The sequence below is a fragment of the Chaetodon auriga genome, chromosome 12 (assembly GCF_051107435.1).
Source record: "Chaetodon auriga isolate fChaAug3 chromosome 12, fChaAug3.hap1, whole genome shotgun sequence".
Lineage (NCBI taxonomy): Eukaryota > Metazoa > Chordata > Actinopteri > Chaetodontiformes > Chaetodontidae > Chaetodon > Chaetodon auriga.
The window spans coordinates 10180267-10198395 of record NC_135085.1 but is presented as its reverse complement, the minus strand read 5'-3'; the positions used below and the strand labels follow the sequence as shown (position 1 = coordinate 10198395).

At 43.3% G+C, this 18129-nt stretch overlaps 3 protein-coding genes across 4 annotated transcripts in view; 2 read left to right on the top strand and 1 right to left on the bottom strand.

Annotated features, from left to right (window-relative positions):
- The window catches only part of nsun4 (NOP2/Sun RNA methyltransferase 4), a 181782-nt gene extending 178347 nt beyond the window's left edge, over window positions 1–3435 (top strand). The window contains exon 9 of one of the 2 annotated variants that reach the window (XR_013077845.1): window positions 3396–3435. The gene's annotated coding sequence lies outside the window, so the exon portion shown is untranslated. Of the gene's footprint in view, window positions 1–3354 lie in introns of both variants that reach the window. The other variant, XR_013077844.1, reaches the window with a different exon arrangement.
- A 96-nt stretch (window positions 3436–3531) lies between these two features.
- Window positions 3532–7462, top strand: gfi1aa (growth factor independent 1A transcription repressor a). The gene is made up of 7 exons (XM_076744011.1): window positions 3532–3597; window positions 4817–5016; window positions 5170–5373; window positions 6014–6417; window positions 6684–6821; window positions 6985–7150; window positions 7259–7462. The coding sequence occupies exons 2-7, from the start codon at window positions 4905–4907 to the stop codon at window positions 7435–7437; spliced, it is 1203 nt and encodes a 400-aa protein (XP_076600126.1). The 5' UTR covers window positions 3532–3597; window positions 4817–4904; the 3' UTR covers window positions 7438–7462.
- Window positions 7463–8458: 996 nt separating this feature from the next.
- On the bottom strand, window positions 8459–18126 carry rpap2 (RNA polymerase II associated protein 2). Its single transcript, XM_076746019.1, has 12 exons — window positions 18064–18126; window positions 17787–17832; window positions 17496–17610; window positions 16836–16934; window positions 16659–16724; window positions 16464–16552; window positions 16318–16353; window positions 15020–16178; window positions 14757–14863; window positions 14223–14303; window positions 12213–12281; window positions 8459–8729 (listed from the first exon to the last, which is right to left on the bottom strand). Exons 1-12 carry the CDS (start codon window positions 18116–18118, stop codon window positions 8585–8587), a joined length of 2067 nt encoding a protein of 688 aa, XP_076602134.1. The 5' UTR covers window positions 18119–18126; the 3' UTR covers window positions 8459–8584.
- Window positions 18127–18129: the final 3 nt, after the last annotated feature.

The following is an 18129-nucleotide window of genomic DNA, read 5'->3' as shown; positions in this document are numbered from 1 at the left end:
GTCTTTCCTTTTTTCTCACTGCTGATTGCTTTCATTTTAATTTGCATGGGGAGACATTTTGAAGAGCGAGAAACATTATACTTGCAACATGAATATACCTCATTAACCTATCACGTTTTTTTTTTTTTGACTTCCCACATGTTAGAATATGGATACACAGTACAGTTAAAAGTCCTTTGTGCTGCATGACAGAGTCACACATACTGAGTACTCAGCAAAACCAAATCAGTTCTGCAGAAGCTAAATTAAGTTCTGCTAACTTTAACACCAGACAGAGTATTTCAGCAGAGATGGTGCAGTGATGAAGTTACTGTGTGAAAGCCCAGCCCACCATTTTTCTGTTGTACATCCCATGCAGAAACAGAGAGGTGTTTTCAGTGTGACAATATGTCCAAAAGACAACTTATAGATTTTGCAGCATCAGCTAAAAGAACTGGTAGCAGTGCAGAAACGGGTGAGAAACTGGGTTCATTCAGGGGTTACATTTGTAAAAATAATGGCATATTTCTCCCATTGAAAGCAGCGTAAAAGATACGAAAAGCATTGAAAACATCCAACAGAGGAAATAAATAAAAGCGTCGACACACACATGAACTGCAGGCTTATCTAGACTTAATTTTGTTGACTGCTGACCTCTGACCTTTCCAACTGCTGCTTCACCCCCACAGACATGCACAGACACACAATGACCAGGAAGCACCAGGCAGGTTTCTTCACACCCATACACCAACGTGCCCGGAGAGATTCTCAGTATCTGAGAAGGAAATTTACAACCAGAAATGGGCTGGCTGCAAACAAGGGGAGCTGCTGATCACAGTGATGGATGATGGAGGTGATTTGTGGAGTGTTTGTAGCATAAATCAAAGCATTTGTTTAGTGTAACGTGAGAGTTTCTTCCGTTTTTCACACTTTCAAGTTTTTTTTTCTTGGAAATTCTAACTATTCTGACCCTGGGCCCAGGTTTGGAGAATCTTTAGGCTACATGATCATACAACAATAGTCAGGGTTAGATCAGAATAAACATCCAAACAAGTACACCATTAACATAAATCAAATCAATGTACTGTAACACAGACACAAACTACTGCTGCAGGACGACACGATTTGAAATGAGAGTGGCCAAGAAATAAATGGCATTTGTGGACCTCGTGTGTGAAAGAAGAACTGTGTTGCGGTCATCAGTGTCCAGTAAATCATTCATTGTGTTCACACTCGGCCCCTATCTGGTGGCTGCAGTTGGGGCCAGCCGAGAGGTTGATGAGATTCGGTCGGCCACTCCTGCATGCAGTTAAACCTGAGGAAAAGGACTGAAATCAGATTGTAGCTGGAGGGAAAGGGATGAAGATAGTTTAAGGGAGAGAGAGAGGGGGCTGTCACGCTGTGGTTAGAGCTCTGGAGCCAAAGGAACCTGTGAGGGGATGAGATAGCATGATGTGGTTTTCATTGAGATGCCACCACAGAGTGGCGGTGCAGAGGTGAAGGCTCAGACTGAGTGCCTGGGATTAAACAGAGACATGAACCAGTGAAAGTCAGTTTAGCCACAATAAGCTACTATGACATGAATCCATTGCACGCAGTATACTGAGTAAAAAAAAAAAAAAAAAGAGCTCTGGTTTAATTTTTTCTCTTAGGTCTGAATTCCTGGAACTATCAAACTCCTTTTTTTAGAAGTTAACATTTATTCTTCTGCAAGAACAAAATCTGCTTTACTTCCTTCCACTTGTCAACAGTCTGACTTAAAGTGAGGCTATGCAAGTTTTGAAAGACGAAATAACACATTCTTTGTCTTACAAATGAAACGCCGAATTCATGAGAAATTAAATGGCGTTCTGCTCAATTTAATGCACTCAGGAGTTTTGTTGCTACAGCCTCATGTGGTCTGGTGTGACCAGCAGCTTATGGAGGCTAATGCTAGCTTATGTTAGCTTGATATTGCTGTGAAACAGACTTTAGAGAGTTAATTCACTGACTTGAAAGTTTTGCTTACTGCATGCATTTATCATTATCTCCTCACATGTTGCCACAGCGGCTGCTGTTTAGCTAAACCTTCAATCTTGCTATAAACTGAAATGCTGCGAGTCAAAATCAAGACAACCTATTGACCAGCTGCGTCCGCTCTGCTCCTCTTGTCAACATTCACATGCATGTGGTATGAACGCTGCAGCCTCAGGTATATTTAAAACTACGAAGAGTCCGCGCACTGTCTCTCTATTCTTGCAAAAGAAGCCCCGAGGTTGAGCTTGAGAAAATAACCTCATGGCTCACCAGCACAAGTCTTAATTTAACCTTGTGACTATGATCCGCACCTTTGTCAAGGTAGACAACTACTGCTGTGAAGAGTAAGATAAAAGTACAAGAATCCCCCCCCCTTCTCCTGGCTGTGATCACTGCCATTGGGCTTCTATTTCAATCACATACTTTCTGTAAGACTTAAAGAGTGAGAATCAAGGCCTGTGGGTGAAGAGGCGGTGGGGTGGGGAGGGGGGATACAGAAAGAAAAAAACAAGAGGCTGTGGCAACACTGATAGTGTCTGCTCGACTCTGCGTCTGGTTTCCTGTTGAGTCAGTGTGTAACCCTGAGTTTGAACACAGTCACATGGACCCAGTCCTCTGCAGCTCTGTCACTTTAGTTTCTTTCCGATGAGAATAATCAGAATACTGTCAGTGTCAATCAGCAGCTCAGTAATAGTTTATATGAAGGCATTTAGTCAAACATCTGTCATGGTGTGATTGAGTAAGCTTGCTCTATAGGGAAAACGTTGAATTTGGATAAATTATGCATCCATGGCAGACTGCATGTTTCCAAACATAACATTTTCAAAGATTTTGTTTTGTTCCAGTCTGAAATTCTGTCAGTCTTACAGGAAAGCTGATGTTTTGTCTTTGCTCATGCAGAGTGAGAAAGCCTCGCTGTCTGCTCATTGGTGGGAGGAGAGGCGAGAATTAGTGTTTAAAAATTCCAGTGTGGTCAAATCTTATGGACTGATGTCTCATGTTGACCCGTTTCAGCAGGTGAAGCATTAAAAAAAAAAAAATCAGAGCAGGCAGAGAAATGAAAGCTGAGCGCACCATAAGAGTCATCAGAAAAATCCATGAAGTGTGGTCTGAAGTGAAATGAGTCACAGAAATCGAACATTTTGAATTTGTTATTCCACAATGAAAGAGCAATCTGTAAAACTCAAGTGGGACTAAGAATCTGTGATTATGAGAGGAAATGAATTCTAAACGGTGTGTTAAATGATCTTTTTTTGTCCAATGCAAATGTCCAAAGATTATGCAGCCTTTTATCAAAACATGAATCAGTGTTTTTGTTTGAGTGTCATGGCTGACTAACATGTAAACCTCTTAGTAAAGGAAGGAGGGGAAGACAGAGAGAGAGAGAGAGAGAGAGAGAGAGAGAGAGAGAGTGTGTGTGTGTGTGTGTGTGTGTGTGTGTGTGTGTGTGTGTGTGTGTGTGTGTGTGTGTGGAGCAGAGGGTTTGTGGCGTCTCTCTGCAGCTTGTGGCTGATATTCTGACATTCAGACTAACTGTGGACGCAGTGCAGGACAGTGTGTGTTCTCAGAGCTGGGATGTAGAGCCTGCAGTGTCGGTGCTGTGTGAGTATGGGACACGTGTTTTCAGCTTTACGCCTCGGCTATCTGCGCTTTGCTTGCAGGTCTCCAACTTGCTGCAGCTGCGTCAAACAAACTCGGTTCCCACATCGGCCAGAAATCGATGCCGCTTTGCTTTGGTCCGACCTTGAACACAGCCCAAATCTTCGCTATGATTTGAGCCTGACAGATTTCTACTGACAACTTTTTCCCCCTACATGCTGATTGAAATCATCCTATTTTAAATATTCCACTGAAATATCCACTTAATATTCCAGATCATGCGCTTCTTTCAGTGGACAGCCTAATTGGGGCCTGTGCTTGGGCCGGGAGGGGGCTTTAATGATGTAAAACAATAAGGCTGAAGTCAGTGCGGGTAAGCTGAAGCAGTGTAACTGTAAAAGGATACTTCGCCTCCCCACCAGCAGGCTGTTGTGCAGAGCGCCCGTGCGCGTCTCATTAACAGGATCACTTTACAACCAGTCAAACAAATGGGTCATTATCCATCACAGGCTGCTCTGCCTGCATGGGACCATTCACAAACACACACTGCATGTCTCATCACACTCAAATTATATCGTTACGCGTCTGTTTTGGAATCATCTGTCTTGATGAGACTCTAGAATGACCAGTTGTGTGACAATATTTTCAATCAATTTAGAACTTAGCGTTGTAGTGCAAGTCCCAGTCATTGTGACAGACTGGCAAGCGCACGAATCCAATCTCGGTTTTAATTTATTAGAAGTTCTCGCGACGTTTAAATAACTTTTCCGACAGTGGACGCCAATTGGAATCAATTTCCAATATGATTTAAAAAACTCTTTATCCGTCAAACACATGTAACCACAGAAATTAGACCTTTTTTTTTTTTAGCTTCAAAACCGTCTGCATTGCGATAATATTATCAGTAACTCATGTCATTATCAGTTAAGATAATAAAGATGTAAGACAACATAAGCCTAGTAAACTCAATAAAACTTCCTTCTACACTTCCTCTTACGTGATTCAGCCTCCTTCACATCTGCAGCTATATCATTACAGACATACAATAAGTCCTCTCCAATGTTGTATCTACCGGGGTCTTTCAGGGGGACGGTGGTCCCACTTTTGGCCACCTGCCCCGCGACACCTGGTAAACGATACGGCCTCTCTGCGCATGCGTAATAACCTGCCAAAATCCCAACGCCGTCTCGCCTTTCAACCAATAGTGTTTCAATCTGTCCAGAGATACAGTCAGAGCAGTTTGAAGAGGAACGAAGTGGACTGGAAGATTTCAGACCTGAGCAGCGCTGAAAGAAAGACAGCAAGACAACATGCCGAGGTCTTTTCTGGTGAAGAGTAAAAGGGCCCACAGCTACCACCAGCCCCGGTACCTGGACGATGACTACAGTAGACTCGACACTATTCTAGCTCACGTGTGCGCAGGTAGGTTCAGTTGTGCGTAATTACGCATGGAAATGGTTGAATAGCGCCAATAAGAGTAGAAATTATCCTTAAATAAAGTAGAATTAACCTCATCGGTCTGAACACAGACACCAGTTGCGCAGCCAGTCATTTTTATTGCTCTGTTGTCTTCAGAGACCAAATCTCAGGCGGAGTTTGAATCCAACCTGGAGCCGCAGGAGGATGCCAGCGCCGGCGCTGACAGACTGTCCCGCGGGTCCAGGCTGCTGTCCCCAGGGTCGCTGTCCTCCAGCTCCCCGTTGAGCTGCGGAGGCAGCGTGTGTGACCGATCCTCCGACTGTGATTTCTGGCGTCCCCCGTCACCCTCTTCTTCACCAGGTCTGTCCTGATCGATCTTCATCCAGACTTTTTCTACAGGTGTTTGCAGCAGTGTCAGAGAAGTAATTAAGAATGCAGCAAAGTTTTTCAGTGTTAGGCCTACGTGATCTGTGAGGGTGCCACTATGATTAGACCTGTGATCTTATATAAACTTTAGTTTTCAACAGCTGCCATGCATCCATATCAGCTTTATGAGTGGGTAAAGTCTTTTAAACATTTTCATGACTATTGACGTGATGTTAGAGTCCTGATTATTATGAAGGCGAACAAAGACAGTAATTGTCACGATTTGGGAGTAAAATTGATGCATCCGGAAATATGCTATTTAGGCATGTTTCTTTTAAAAAAAAAAAACTGCATTTAATAATTGATTTCACTGAAAAAAAAATAACCGAATAAAATCAAACATTTTGTCAGTCATCGGCTGTTGGACTGCTTTCATACAGAAACCGATTTGGCAGGCCATATGTAAGGTGCAACATTTTGGTGCGAAGACGAGAAGGCTTAAGTTGTTTGTTATTGACGCATGTCACGTAGCCACTTCCAGTGAAACCCAATGCAGTTTCCAAATAATCCAACTTTTAAGACACGCCAGCTTGAACTTCGTATCCAATCTCACTAAATCCAAATGAACTTCCAGATTCAGAGAAATGCTCCACTCCAGCAGCGGAGGACGGTCATCACTTCAACATCCCGCTCTTTCCTTACTCCTGGTCGGCGTACTCCGGCTCTGAGCTGAGGCATCTGGTTCAAGGGCCGTATCATCACCACGTCCAGGGCCACAGGGAGCCTCACTCACCCGTCAGCATCTACGGCGGAGAGGACAGCAGCACCGAGCCGCTTTATGCAGAGAGGGGCCCGGTGGCCGGATGCTACCAGGACTATTCTTCAACGGGCCACCAAGTCTGCAGGATGCGGGACGGGGACGAGAACTATCTGGATGTAAGGCAGAGGCCCCGTGGTGCGGAAATCAAGTCTGAAAGCGACTTCATTTGCTCTAACCTCGAGTCAAGTGGATCCTATAAGTGCATTAAATGTTGCAAGGTACGAACAAAGCCACAAGAGCTTTTATTTGATGTGCTGCTGCAGTCTGAGTTTGCAGAGATGTTACAAATGGTCTGAGTGTTTTATTAGTGATCAGGGTACAACATCAAGTTTAATTTCAAAGTCGTTCCAACCATAAATTTGGTGATTGGCAATGAGATTTTTGTAGATAAGGTTTGACAAATTATACGATTTTTTTCCTTCTCTGTTGTCTTGTTTGGAGTGTGATGTCGAAGTAAAAATGTCATCCGTCTATTTTTCCAAAGGTGTTCTCCACCCCTCATGGGTTGGAGGTCCATGTGCGGCGGTCGCACAGCGGAACGCGGCCGTTTGAATGCGGGATCTGCGGAAAAACCTTCGGACACGCAGTCAGTCTGGATCAGCACAGAGCGGTTCACTCGCAGGTAGGCCTCTTACTGGAAATACAGTCAGTCGCTCTGTGAAGGCCTCTGGGCTCACATCCTGGACGCGAAGGCCCCGGATACCACGTTTCTACCGCAACGTCCCAAGCCAGCTGTTCTGCTGTTCAATCTAATGCTTTGGGGCCTTTCACTCTTTATTTTACAGGAGAGGAGCTTCAGCTGTAAAATCTGCGGCAAAAGCTTCAAGCGGTCCTCCACGCTGTCCACGCACCTGCTCATTCATTCGGACACGCGGCCTTACCCGTGCCAGTACTGCGGGAAGAGGTTCCACCAAAAGTCAGACATGAAAAAACACACTTTCATCCACACAGGTGAGACAGTGCCCCCCACAAAAAAAAGCCCCCGCTCAATCCCTCGCCGTGCGTAAAAAGCTGCTCCACGCTGACTTTTCCCACTGTGTGATCTCGTTACTGCTGCAGGTGAGAAGCCGCACAAGTGCCAGGTGTGCGGGAAGGCCTTCAGTCAGAGCTCCAATCTCATCACACACAGCAGGAAGCACACCGGCTTCAAACCTTTCGGCTGTGACCTCTGCGGGAAAGGTTTCCAGAGGAAGGTGGACCTGCGGAGACACAAGGAGACGCAGCACGGACCCAAATGAGCGCACCTCGAAGCCTTCGCGTGAAATCCTGCACTTTTAATGCACTCCGACTGTGGTCGGCCGTGTTTTAACTGATTCTATTGTTTGTTGCATTGGCCTTTTTTTCCCTATTGCTGAATGTAGTTTATTTAGCCTGAGATATTCCGGTTGATTTTATGGAAATAAACGTTTATTTATCGAGTGTTTTTTTTCGCCATTATTATTGTCATCACAATTTTAAAGCACAGCATGTCGACTGTAAACATTGGTTTCCAATGTCAATAATTTCTGAAATGAATGACCAAATTTGTTATATAGTCAGGGATTAAACATTAACTCTTGGAGCTGAGTTGTCAGTTTTTTTCAGTTATGATTTGACAAGCTTTTGATTTCAGTCTTTCTGCATTCAATTTCTGTCTAAATGCTGACACATTCTCAGCATTTCATTTTTTATGAACACTTCCACAATAACATTTAATAACGGAACACATTGTTTTTAAATCCTTCCCTGCCTTGGCCCACTGATTGCTGGTACGTTGTGAAAAACGAGAAGCTGTGTTGAGCCATGCAGGCCATCAATCACGTCCCCAATCTGCATGACAGCTCCAAGTTATATCTCCACTATTCAATAGAAAAACGTTTTGTTGCATGCGCCACCTGGTCAAAACCAAATATTTTCACATACGCATTGTTAACATACCCATATAACAAATGACATTATGGTGCCATAAACATCCATGTGAAGGAAGTTTGGAGAAATGGCGTCACTTTATTGCAGCAGAAGTGCAGCAATAAGCAGCGTGTCCACATGGCGTTTTCACTGGGAAAAGCTGGGTGTGATTTATTTGAGCCTGCAGAGGTTAAACATCCAGGGCTCTAAAACTTCAAGGATCTGATTTGCGCATATCTCACCACAGATTGTGTACATACAGTGATGCTGCCACACAGTCAACAGTGAAAGAGCCTGCAGACTCCACTCCTACATCCTACATTAGTTAAACCACATGAACACAAACTAGAAAAGGACATGAGCTTTTCTTTTAAAAAACATTTTTATTTGTAGAAACAAACACACATATTTCAGCCAGTCAAGACTGTGCGTATATCTATTATTTGTGTGTCTGTTCCAGGCTGCGTGTGTGTGTGTGTGTGTGTGTGTGTGTGTGTGTCAGTGCGGAGAGGTTTTAAACAGCTGGGCTAAGTCCTGAAGGTCCTGCTCCTGCAGGCCGAGCTCCTCCATCAGCGTGTTCAAATACTCCACTGACGCTGGCATCTCCAAAGCTTCTCGCACCACCGGAGACACCTCTGATAACCTGCAGCACAAAATCACACACATGCTCTGAGCAGGCTGCAGCTGTTAGAGATTCCTACATATGTACATCACAGACGGACATTAATACACTCATGAACATAATCACAGTTTTTACACAGACAGCGCTCTTCAACATATCATTAAGCGCTAACGTTCATATTCAAGCTGCATGTTCTGTGACAGGATCCACTCCGCTATGGCTGCTCTGAAAGGTTCACTGAGTCATATGAGTAATTTTGTTAAGTAGAACACAGATTTGGGGGCTTCTCGTTTTCACTCAGCACAGCTATCCAGATCACTCAGTAAACCTGCGCACATGAGTGTGTTTACAATCACATTAGTATCCTGATTTTAAATCTTGTTCTACATATGACGCTTTGATGGAACATGAGAAACCTGGTAATTCATACAGTCCTGCAATCAATCTTACTTCCATGAAGGTTGTACTTTTTAGTTTTCAGTGTTTTATAGAGTTTCTGATTCCACTATCGGATTATTTTGGAGGTTTTAGACTTTAGACTGCTTCTTTATTGATCCCAATTTGGGAAATTATTTTGTTGCAGTAGCAATTAAACATACAGACAAACACAGAATTATACCAGAATTGTTTAAAAAAAGTAACAAACTGTGACAAAAAATATATGCAGAGATAACAGCGTTAGTCTGTGGTGCTGCTGGATTCAACAAAAGCTGGACCTCATAAACTTCATGAAGGTGGGACATACTGCAGATTTGTGGTTTGGACTGCATTAGTTTCAGCTTGTTGTACCGAATAAACGGGCATCTGTGTGTCTGTTCATAGTCATTATGCCTGCACTAACATGGAATTTCACATCTGTAGAGAAACCGTGCCACAATCTATCAAATCAACACCGATCAACACTCCTGAATAAAGAGTGTTTACCTCCTGCTGTGAATCCACTGTGTGCGACCTTCCAGCTGATCTCTGTCACCTCTCTAAACCCCGTCCCTCTTCTCCTCCCTCCCCCTCTACCTGTGCTGTCTACCTGTGTGGAGGTGCACTGCTGGTTAATCTCCGGTCCACCCCAGGGTCTAATGTTGCAGGGGGGGCATCCATTATTCAGCTGGCCTGAACAATAGAGGCCAGACTAGCTCCACAGCTGCCATGCAACAGATAGATAAGACAGCACACCAAATTATTCATGATGGAGGAATAGACGGATGGAGAAGCTTGAAGTCAAATGGGAACTAATCAAACCATAGAGTACCAGTGGGACATGTGACAAAGAGAAGAGATGTTTCCAAAAGGGCCGATTATCAAAGACAGATCAAACAAAAGCCAGCTGTCAAAAAGTGCATTGATCATCAGTCATCATATGTCATAAATGAAAGGCTATTAAGTGCTTCATGGGCTGGATAAAATCATATCTCAAAGCAGTGGTTTTAAACATTTATCTCCCAACATCGACTGTCAACACTACAGGACAGCTCCGATCAGGTCAGAGCTGCAGTGCACAGGTAACAAATCCACTCTCTCTTTTCCCCACACAGGTCAAAAACCAGAAGTACTTCACACAAGCCAAACTAGCCCACGTTTCAGAGACATTCAAAGACTTCTCAATATCTCACTTTTGCCACTAAATGATTTTTACATAATTGTGTTTAAAGGAAGAGTTTGCAGTCACAAGGCTCCCTTACTTTAAGAGTCACAGATTTGTGTTACCTGCTGCCTTTCAAGCTGCACCACTCTGACTCTATTCTTTTGTTTAGCTCAAGAGAGCTCACAATGTAAGTTATGATACTGATGCAGACTGACCTTGGGCCACGGAGGGAATCATAAATCAGAGTCAGTTGGGCATCAGGTGAAAGCTTTCCCAGCCAGGGCAATTTAAAGTGCTCATTTTGCTTGGATGCATACAGGGGAACTATTGTGTGTGTGTGTGTGTGTGTGTGTGTGTGTGTGTGTATCTTGAAAGTGTACAGGGCTACTTGTGTGTGCCTTCGGTCTGGTATCACGGATCTGGAGAGGGGCAGTCAGGCGGAGATAAGGCCATGAGACGTCTGTGTGTACTTAGACAGGAGCAGCACGGAACTGTCTATGAACTGCCAGCAAAACACACGCATAGTATACACACACACACACACACACACACACAACATGGGCTAAGCACAATGCCAAACCATGCAGCATCTTGTCAAATCTTTGCTTACTTTGAAGCTGAAGGTGAATCCCAGTCACAGTCGGTTAAAGTTTACTTGTTTTCCTCTTTGACAAACGAGTGTTTGTGTTAAATTAATGCAACAGACAATTATGGCATAACACTGATATAATCTGGGCTTTAGTTCCAAGATGTAAACATGGATTTTTTTTTAAACCTGTTCACTGACTTGACCCAACCCGTCTGCTGGGTTCGGACAACAGAAATGATGTTCAGTCACGTCAGCTGGGCTTGCTTGCCTACTTGACGTGGTATAATCATCACTGGTAAGACTCAAAGTGCTGATGACGTTGCATAATGAGTGTGTGTGAGACTATCTACCTATAGCCTATATAAAACAATGCCCTTTGACAGTCATTTACAAGGTGCCCATATATGTGTAATCAGGGTTAACAGGCAAGCTAACCAAACAAACCAACAAGAGCAGAGAGCACAGTGGTCCAGTTTTAGCTGCTCTGCACTGGTTTCCTGTAATATTTAGAACTGATTATAAGGTCCTCCTCCTTGTATACAAAGCCCTTCATGGACTGTGACAAAGCTACATCGCTAACTCCTTTGCTCACTATTTGCCTTCAAGAACACTGCGATCATCTGCTGCTGGTTTATTGGAGGTTTCCAGCAACAGCTCAAAGAAAATCAGGGATGGAGTCTTTGTCATTTACACCCCAAAGCTCTGGAACACACTACCTACAGATATGAGAGAAGCCACCTCAGAAATACTTTCAAAGCAAAACTAAAAACTCATCTCTTACTTCAGCTTTTAACAAGCTATGACTTCCCTGATATTATGATCGAGTGGGCTTTATTCTTCATTTTATTTCCCATAACATTTCAAACCTTGTTTTTATGTTTGTTCTGTCTTTTTTATGTGAAGCACTTTGAGCTAAATTTCTTGTATGAGAAGTGTTACACACAGAGTTCAGCTTACATAAATTACGTCAGACTCATGTTCGGTTCAGACAGAAATATGCAGCCCAAGCCGCACTCTAGATCATATCTTTCATCTATTAAAAAAAAAAAAAAGCATTGCGAATAAGTTTGACAGCTGGTCATTTCTGATGTATTAATATCACTTTACTTAAGTTTAGCATATCCTTTTCAAGCCACAGTTTATGTAAAAAAAACACACACACACACACACAAACAGCTGCACACACACAGGCAGTGAAGAGTTTGCTGACAGGGTGTATTTTCTTGGGAACAGCGGTTCTACATTTCCGCGTCACACACTCTCCTGCTGTCATGGTGCATCCTAGTAACACTGAAGTGACACATTCACTCACAGACACACACTATAAACTTACAGATAAAGGAGCACAACGGCTATGAGGCTCCACTCCGGAGTTTTGTGGATGATGTTTGTGTTGGTGAACCTGTGGTGGTAAGAAAAAAATAAAAGTGAGCACCGGGCCAGTCACAGCTAAAAGATTTATGTCATGTGAGGGTGTTTGTGCTGCAGATAAATCTAACCACTGACCATATGTGAACATGCACGTGAGAATAGACGAGAGGAACTTTCTCTATGCAGGTGTCAAAAATCACCCGATTCTGATGATAAATAAACTAAGAAAATAAAATGTGCACAAGACCGGACCAAACACTGCCTGCAATAGTGCAGTGATGTATGTTTCTGTGACAGCGCTGTGTATATTCTTTGGTTTAAGCCTCTTGTCAGCGGGGCCTCTGACAGCAGAAAGAGAATTCCTGGAAGCAGGACTCTGGAGGTGTTACTCACTACACAGTGATTTAATAGCACTCCTGTTGAAAACATCCTAACCTGCCAATGGGAACACAGAGCAGGCCTGTGGCAGGAAACGGTCAATTCTGGTATAAATTTGAAAAACTACTACACTGACTACTGCTGGGCAAGGGCAATGTGTATTACATTTCTGTTATATAACAAATGGCACATTAAAAATGCTCAAATGTCCCAATAAAAACAAACACAATGACAAAAGGCAGAAACTACAGACTCTTGGTCCACCCGCACGGCTATTTTCATTTGTTTTGTCTAATTAGGCTCCTTCTCAGGACCTTCTGGGCATGTGCAGACTGAGCTTGATTGATATCTCAGTGACCCTCCTGTTAGTTTGGTTGCACCTGATTGGGCGGGAGAAGTGACACTTGTATCATTCTTAAAAGCGTTTCTCACTCGAGACATTTTCACTTGTCATGTGCAAATGATAACACTAAAGGTGGCTGAATTCCATTAAGCTGCTTCAGTTTCGGGGTACTGGCACTATGCATGCCTCCTCACTGTCATGGCTTACTGGGCCATTAAAATACAACAAAGCCATTGTTAACATCATCACTGGAAACACATATTATCAGTAACAGCTGTGCTTTTCCTGCTATGACTCCTGCCAGCTGTTACTGGTTGGTGAAGTTTGATGACCTTGTGTAATTCCAGCATAGCTCCACCCATCTTCAACCTGAGCTGATGTCCAATCAGCCTGAAGTGCTCTGACCTGTGTATTTGCAGCCTTTAAAAAAACAAAAGGATGTAATACTGTATGTATTGTATGTGTACTAAAGTACCAAAAACAGGACAGAGCCATGATTAGACATTAACTTCACCTGCTTTTCCTGCTATGACATCAAAATGTCTGCTGTGGAAAAAGGTCTACTGAGACCTGACTCCTGTTGTAATGTTACATGTCAACCTGTAGGGGGCACCGGAGTTCTTCACCTACAATGTGGAATTTCAATTTTTTTTTAATTTTTTGCTGATTACAAGTTTAACGCTCTAATTTCTCTTTGAATATTGTAGTAATCTCAGAACATATACACCTCAATGATGCAGTTTCAGGCAAAATGTTGCAATGATTTTGTTGTTTTTACCATTAAGTTAAGAAGAAAAATGTACATATGTAAAATACTATAAAGGACACAGCAGAATCCCCAAAAAACTCTTAAGAAAACACAGCAAATCTGATGTTGGGATGGACCTTACTAATGTGTAATTATAGAGCTGGGCCACATCCCATTCTCATGAATATAACAGGATGCCTCTGTACGCTGTAGACATGCTGCAGCCATGATGCAGTATACTGTCATTCTGTTGCATGCAGAAAGCAGGCAAAGCTTTTGGCTCTTGTACAAAACCTTTAAATGCACTGATGTGAACAGTGATTCCCTGCAAACACAGTATTTTCCGCCTTATTTACGAATTAAATAAAAAATTAAAAAGTCCGTTTTTGTGACACATTTTATGCCTCATCGCATGCCAAAATGATGAGATCAAAAAAGGATGCATGTGTGTGTGTGTGTGTGTGTAACCGTGAGAGAGAAGTGTGTATTTGTGCTGCACTGACCTGAATGTCCTGACCAGGTTGTTCAGGTCAGTGGAGACGTCACTCATGGTGAGACGCAGAGGACCAATGATGTTTCTGAGGCTGCACAACACAGACGAAAAGATGAGGGACAGAGAGACAAATACAACAGAAAAATGCAATTAGCACTGTCAATGAATCTGTGCTATCAAGACGAGGTAGAAATGTGAATTTAAGTTTATCAAGGTAGTATTTATAAAACCAGGACATTGTCCTGTCACTGCATCTCTCCAAGGGGGAGGCATGACACTGTCAGGGCCCAGCAGCTTCATTAACGCTTGTTAACACCACACACGTCAAGAAGCACTCAACCGTATAATGAACTATGATCAGTTTGAACCCAGTACCTCTGGCATGATGACATACAGTATGTTCAGAGCTGAAAAAGCACATAAACAAACTAATACAAGGTTTCTGGACATACAACTTAATCGGTGTCCACAAAATGAAACACACCAAAGCATATTCAGAGACACACCCACGCACACACTCACACACGCAAACACACACACATACCAGCTGGTGAGCTTCTCCACTGTGATGCGTTTCTGGATGAGGTGCTGAGCTTGAGAGTCAACGAGCGGCAGAACTGGGTCCTTCAGGCTCTGGTCCTGGACTGTCACCTGGTGGGGGAACAAACAAGATGTGTGAGAGCTGCAGAGCAAACTTCAGCTCATAAACACACTTCTTAATGCCCCGGTTAAATTTATTAACACATTATATTTTCAATACAGTGACTCTTACAACTAGCCCCTCCACTCCCTCCCTCCTTCACTCACCTTGTGTCCATGCAGCTCCTCCACCTCCTCAGGCAGAATACACGTCCCCTTATAAAACTCCTTGACTCTTAGCTCCAGCTGCTGGCTCTCCTTCCGCAGTGTTTTGTAGTCTGGAGCTGCAGCCGACACTCTATTCTGCACCCCTGCATCAACCTCTTCTGCATCCTCATTGGTCACCTCATCGTCAAGGTCATCTTCATCCAGCTCCTCCTCTTTCTCCTCTTTATCATCAGCAAAAGGAGCGCCAAGAGAATGGCTATCGCCGTACAGGAACTGGAGGGTTGCGTCAGTTCTCCATTCCTTTAATGTTCTCCTCAGGTACTCCAGGAGTTTCAGCCGGATGGAATCGGGTTTGGCTCCAGCTGTAAGGTTCTTGAGCAGATCTCGTAGCCCCGCTGCCCCTCTCTTGCTCATGCCCACTTGGGTGATGTTGAGGCCCGGCTGGCTGGTCAATGCCGTGTTGTGAATGTCCTGATTCGTGTTGATCAGAGCTGAAGAAGGGAGATGTTTGCTTTCTATTGAGGGGTTTGAGTCTTTACGTGGTGGAGAGGTGGATAGTTCTGCCTGTGCAGTGGCATCTGAGGCATCAGACAGGGGAGCAGTGTGAGTGACCATCTCAGACAAACTGCACGAAATCAGTTTACATGTCGTCTCTTCCACACTGGGCTCCTCAGACAAGTCTTTCTTCTCTGACACCTGCTCTCCATTAGGTTTGTCTATGTTTAATGAGACCAGATTTTTTGGTTTGTCAGTGTCTGTTCCAGCTCCTGTTTTACGTGAAAGCGACCCCTTTCCATTCTCAATTTTTCCCAGTTTTCCCTCCCCCTCTGCGTCCCCACCTCGATGACCCTTGACCTCCTCTTCATCTCGTTCTCTCCTCTGTTTCTTTTGCCTCTCCATCTTCCTGTGTTCCGCTTTCTTGTCTTCGTCTGTACGTTTAGGCAGGTCGCCCCAGTGCACCCTGGGTCCCTGCCGCTGGGAGACCACGCTAGAGATGAAGTCCTGCTCCTGTTCAATGTCACTGCTTTCACTGTGGCTGAGGTCGGCTGCAGCATCACGCTGCTCAGAGCGGTCCTCAAGTTCAACAACCAGCGGGTCCTCAATGTCCTGTTCTTGCAGACGCCTCTCCAACAGTATCACCTCCTCACCAGAACTCCCACTGGACACACATGGGTTACACTGAATTAGTACATGTATCATAAAACCCACAATATATTACATTTAGAACACCAAACATCTAAAAAAAAAAAAAAAAAAAAAAAAAAAAAAAAAAAAAAGACACTTAAGGTAATACATACCCATCTCCTATCTTCATCAGTTTAATTTCTGGAGGACTGTCAGTGAAAAAGAAAGTAGACACACAGTCTTAATATGTAGAAAATTACCCCATTCATAATCAGTTCATAGCTGTGTGTCAGGACAAAGACGGGAAGAGCCCACATACCTTTCATGCTGCCTGAGCCAAAGAGGTGTCTTCGGTATTTGTAGCTCAAACTCTTTGGAGGCTTTGTAGCAGAAGTTACTACAAAAACACTAATCACAAAAAAGAGATGCACAAATTATCTCTATTTTGCCTGAGTCATTAAAAATAAAGTCCATTTGGACATTAGTTTTTAAACCCACACACAGCAGCACTTACCTTGCGCTCTGTGATGTCGTAAACCTTATTGGTCTTAGTAGAAATTTTATACTGTTGAGTCGGGATCTATAAAATGAACAGTTGCACTGAGTCTTCACAAAGCTGATTAGAAGCATAAAATATGAAAGATGTTTATTACTTGCATTGGAGTGTAAAGACTGATATAAAGGGTCTTACCTTGCCCAGTTTATTGGGACACATGGGATAACCACACAGTTTAGCAATGGATCGCTCCTCTATAGCATCTCTGTAATTAGCAGGAGTAATGAACCTTGCCTGTGAAGAGAGGAGACTGTAAACATGCTGCTCACCACAGAAATGAACACAGTGTCAATGCAGAACCTGAACAGTGCACAATCATTGTAAATTTAGATTCTCAACATATTTCGGTCAATGCTTGGAGAATTAAAACACAGCTAATGTGATAATTCACTGCCTCTTCTTTAAGTGCCTGTCTATATCAGTGTCTGACAGAGCAAACTACTTGTAGGCCGACAAGTAATGATCCTTAATGTGAATTAGTCTGGATTAACATCTGATCTTTGATCACAGAAAAATACTTCAGTGTGTCTCAAAAAGACACTTAAGACACCTAAACATTAACTGTTATTATATCACATCACTGTCATTTTAGCCTGACCTCTACTGATCTTCTCACCATCATTAACGTTTTAAAAATTGCTGAAAATGACAGGATCACTATTACCAGGATGTGATAAAAAAAGGTAACAGGACCAAGGAAGAAGTAACACAGGATCAGGTCTCACTCATATTAGACAAGTTAGGGGTGAGCTGTGAGCTGAGGCTACTGTTGGTCTGCTGCCAAACTGAACATACACAGTCAACCAGGAAGTCTTCAGCCACACTGTCCTCCAGGAGACGCTCCACCACCTTCAAGGCTCTTTTCTCCAGCTCCAACTTCTCCCTTAACTTCTCCTTCACTGCCTCCCTCCTGACGTAAGACAAAGCAGACACATTTGAAGAACGTTATTTGTTGACACGTTTTACTAATAATCAATATGAAGTGGATTAAATCTTTGTAAAATATTAGTGCATGAAATAGTGCATTAGCTCGACATTAGTATTGTTAACAACTCCAGCATCCTGTGAAAAGACGCCCGTTCACACCTTCTTGCTTCTTCTTCAGCGGTCAGCGCTTTGACGCGTTTTCCACCTGCCAAACAAACAACAACAATATAGTTAAAATGCTAACAGTACTGTTCACTGTTTCCCCACTACACCAGTACACCAGTTACCCGACAGTGAGCAACAAGCTAACTTACACAAAGTGCCTGTGTAAGACACTGAAGCATGTTTAAACTTCTTTCTGGCGTCTGTTAGACTGTAAACACATGCAGAAAGCCTAATATTGTTATGAGAGAGCAAATTCTTGACGGAAACGAACCTTTTTTTGAGGTTTTACCAGAGCCTCCGCTCCTTCTTCTCTCCACCGCCTCCATGCTGTTTCTGT